The sequence below is a fragment of the Tribolium madens genome, unplaced genomic scaffold (genome assembly GCF_015345945.1).
Source record: "Tribolium madens isolate multiple individuals breed KSU strain unplaced genomic scaffold, Tmad_KSU_1.1 Scaffold_7;HRSCAF=85;Tcas5.2_LG10, whole genome shotgun sequence".
Taxonomy (NCBI): Eukaryota; Metazoa; Arthropoda; class Insecta; order Coleoptera; family Tenebrionidae; genus Tribolium; species Tribolium madens.
The window spans coordinates 10,442,259-10,444,978 of NW_025401050.1; the positions used below are offsets into that span (position 1 = coordinate 10,442,259).

Here is a 2,720-nt window from a genome sequence, read left to right on the forward strand (position 1 = left end):
ATATATTTACGTTTTAATCTTATTTTTATTTTTTAATTTTACAATGTAGCAATCTTACAATTTTAGAATCTAACAATCTTATAGTTTTACAATTTAGCAATTCTACAACTTTTAAATCTAGCAATCTCAATTATTATCAATATATTTTTACAATGTAACAATTTGACACATTTAAAATTTTAGCAAGCTTACAATTTAGCAAGTTACAGTTTTACACTTCAGCAATCTTACAATATAGCGATCCTATAATTTTACAGTTAATCTTACAATTTCGTAACTTACAATTTTGCAATGTAAGAGTTTTACAATTTTACAATCATATAATTTTACAATTTAACAATCTTACAATTTTACAAATTTTTACTCTTACAATTTTTTAATCTAGTAAAATTTCAATTTTACAGTCTAGCAAATCTCCCAATTTTACAATCTAGCAATTTTTTAGTTTTACAATTTCACTATCTTATATTCTTACATTTTAGCAATCTTACAATTTTACAACCTCGCTATGTTACAGTTTTACACTTTGGAAATTTTACAATCCAGTAATTTTATAGTTTTACTAAACTTAGCAATCTCATAATTTTACAATAATACAAACTAGCAATTTTACAGTTTATCGCCATTACAGTTTTACAATCTATCAGTTTTATGGTTTAGAATCTAGCGGTTTTACAGTTTAGCAGTCTTACAGTCTAGCAATTTTACAATTTTACAATCATATAATTTTATAATCTAGCAAACTCACAATTTTGCAAAATTTTAATTTTACATTTTTACAAATCTAGTATTGTGTCAATTTAACAATTTGGAAATGTTAAAATCTAGCAATCTTATAATGTTACAATTTAAAAACCTTACAATTTTACACTTTTCTATTTTTACACTTTTTCAGTTTAGCAATTTTACAATCTCCAAATTATAGAATTTATTTATGTTTCAATCTTAATTTTATTTTACAATTTTACAGTTTACCAATCTTGCAATCTTACAATTTTATAATGTAACAGTTTTACAATTATATAATTGTACAATCTAACGATCTTACAATTTTACAAATTTTTAATTTGAAATTTTTTTAATCTAGCAAAGTTTACAGTTTAGAAATCTCACAATTTTACAGTTTTCTTATCTGATTGTTTTACAGTTTAGCAATTTTACAATTTCGTTATGTTACAGTTTTACAGTTTAACAATTTTACCATCTAGCAGTTTTATAGTTCTATAATTTACCAATTTTACAATCTGGTAATCTTATGATATAACAATTTAACGATTTTACGGTTTTATAGTTTACGAATTTTTACAATTTTACAGTTTATTAATCTTACTGACTGTTTTACAATTTTGCTATCTTAGAGTTACACAATCTAACAATTTTACAATTTAGCAGTTTAGGAATCTTACAATTTTAGAGTTTGGCAATTTTAGTCTTTGCTACCTTACAATTTTACAATCTAGACGTTTTATAGTTTTATACTCTAGCAGTTTTACAATTTAGCTTTCTTACAGTTTTACAAGTTAGCGATCTTACAATCTAGCATTCAGGCAATAATTTTACAATTTTACCGTTTACAATCCAGGAGCTTTAAAATTTCATATTACAATTTATCAGTTTCTAGGACTATGAAGCCTTTAATAAATTTACAATTTTACAATATATTTTACAATTCTACAAGCTTATCTTACAATTTTACACTTTTAACAGTCTTACAACTTAACGATCATTTAATTTTAATATTTAGCATTTTTTTAGTTTTACAATAAGTTTTAAAACTTTTTTTACGTTTAGGTTATAGTACATACTTTACAATCTTAAAATTGTAATTTACGGATTTACAATTTTACTATTCATGTTTACATTTTTACAATTTTTTACGTAAAAAGCTGCAATTTAGAATTTTTCGGTTAATTTTAATATTTCTAAACTTAAAATCTTACAATTTGTGATTTTTTTTATAATTTTACATTTTTTTTTTTGGTATTTGAAAAAAAGATATTGAATAAAAAACCAAGTGATTTCACACGGTCCCAAATCCGGTCAAACCCGAGTCACATACTAATTTTTTTCTAGATTTCGCTAATGTGCGGCATCAAAATCACCTACCCCATGGAAAACTATCTCGAAATCGACGAATGGCTCGAATTCGAATTCCCCACCCCCCACATCATCTATCTCCGTCGTTTCATCGAAACAATAATCGAAAAAAAATTACAAAGTCCCACCAACACACTTAACGAGAACGAAGAGGCGGCTTTGGCCGCCCTTGCAAAAGTCCTCATACACGAAGACAGGGCTGCCAACCTCGAAATTCCAGTGGGAATTCGCCAAAAACCCAAGTTTTTCGAACTAAACCGAGCTCTAGATTTGGAACAGCGACCACAGCGGTTCAGACGCGAAATGGGGGCGTTTGGGGGGCCCTCGACTTCAGCAGCGGCCGCTTTGCCCCCCGCCTACCCCAATTACGAGAACTCGATTTTTTTACTAATTAGGGTGAAGCAGGAAAGTAGCGTCAAAATCGCTTTTGACTCGAATAAATGGATTTTTTCGCCGCAAACTGAGAAACAAGTCATCGCCCTAGACAATGTAAGAAATTTTGAATTTAATTTTTTTAATTAAAAAAAAATTAATTTTTTTTTTCTTAATTTTTTTATTAGAAAAAATTAATAATTTTTTTTTACTTATTTAAAATTATTGATTCATAAAATTAAACAGAAAAA

The 2,720-nt window shown here is 26.9% G+C and overlaps 1 protein-coding gene across 1 annotated transcript in view; it reads left to right on the forward strand.

Moving 5' to 3' along the window:
- The window catches only part of LOC123010204 (3'-5' RNA helicase YTHDC2-like), a 15,855-nt gene that overhangs the window by 10,090 nt on the left and 3,045 nt on the right, over positions 1 to 2,720 (forward strand). The window contains exon 6 of the mRNA XM_044406905.1: positions 2,074 to 2,586. Coding sequence (XP_044262840.1) covers positions 2,074 to 2,586 — 513 coding nt within the window. The remainder of the gene's footprint in view (positions 1 to 2,073; positions 2,587 to 2,720) is intronic.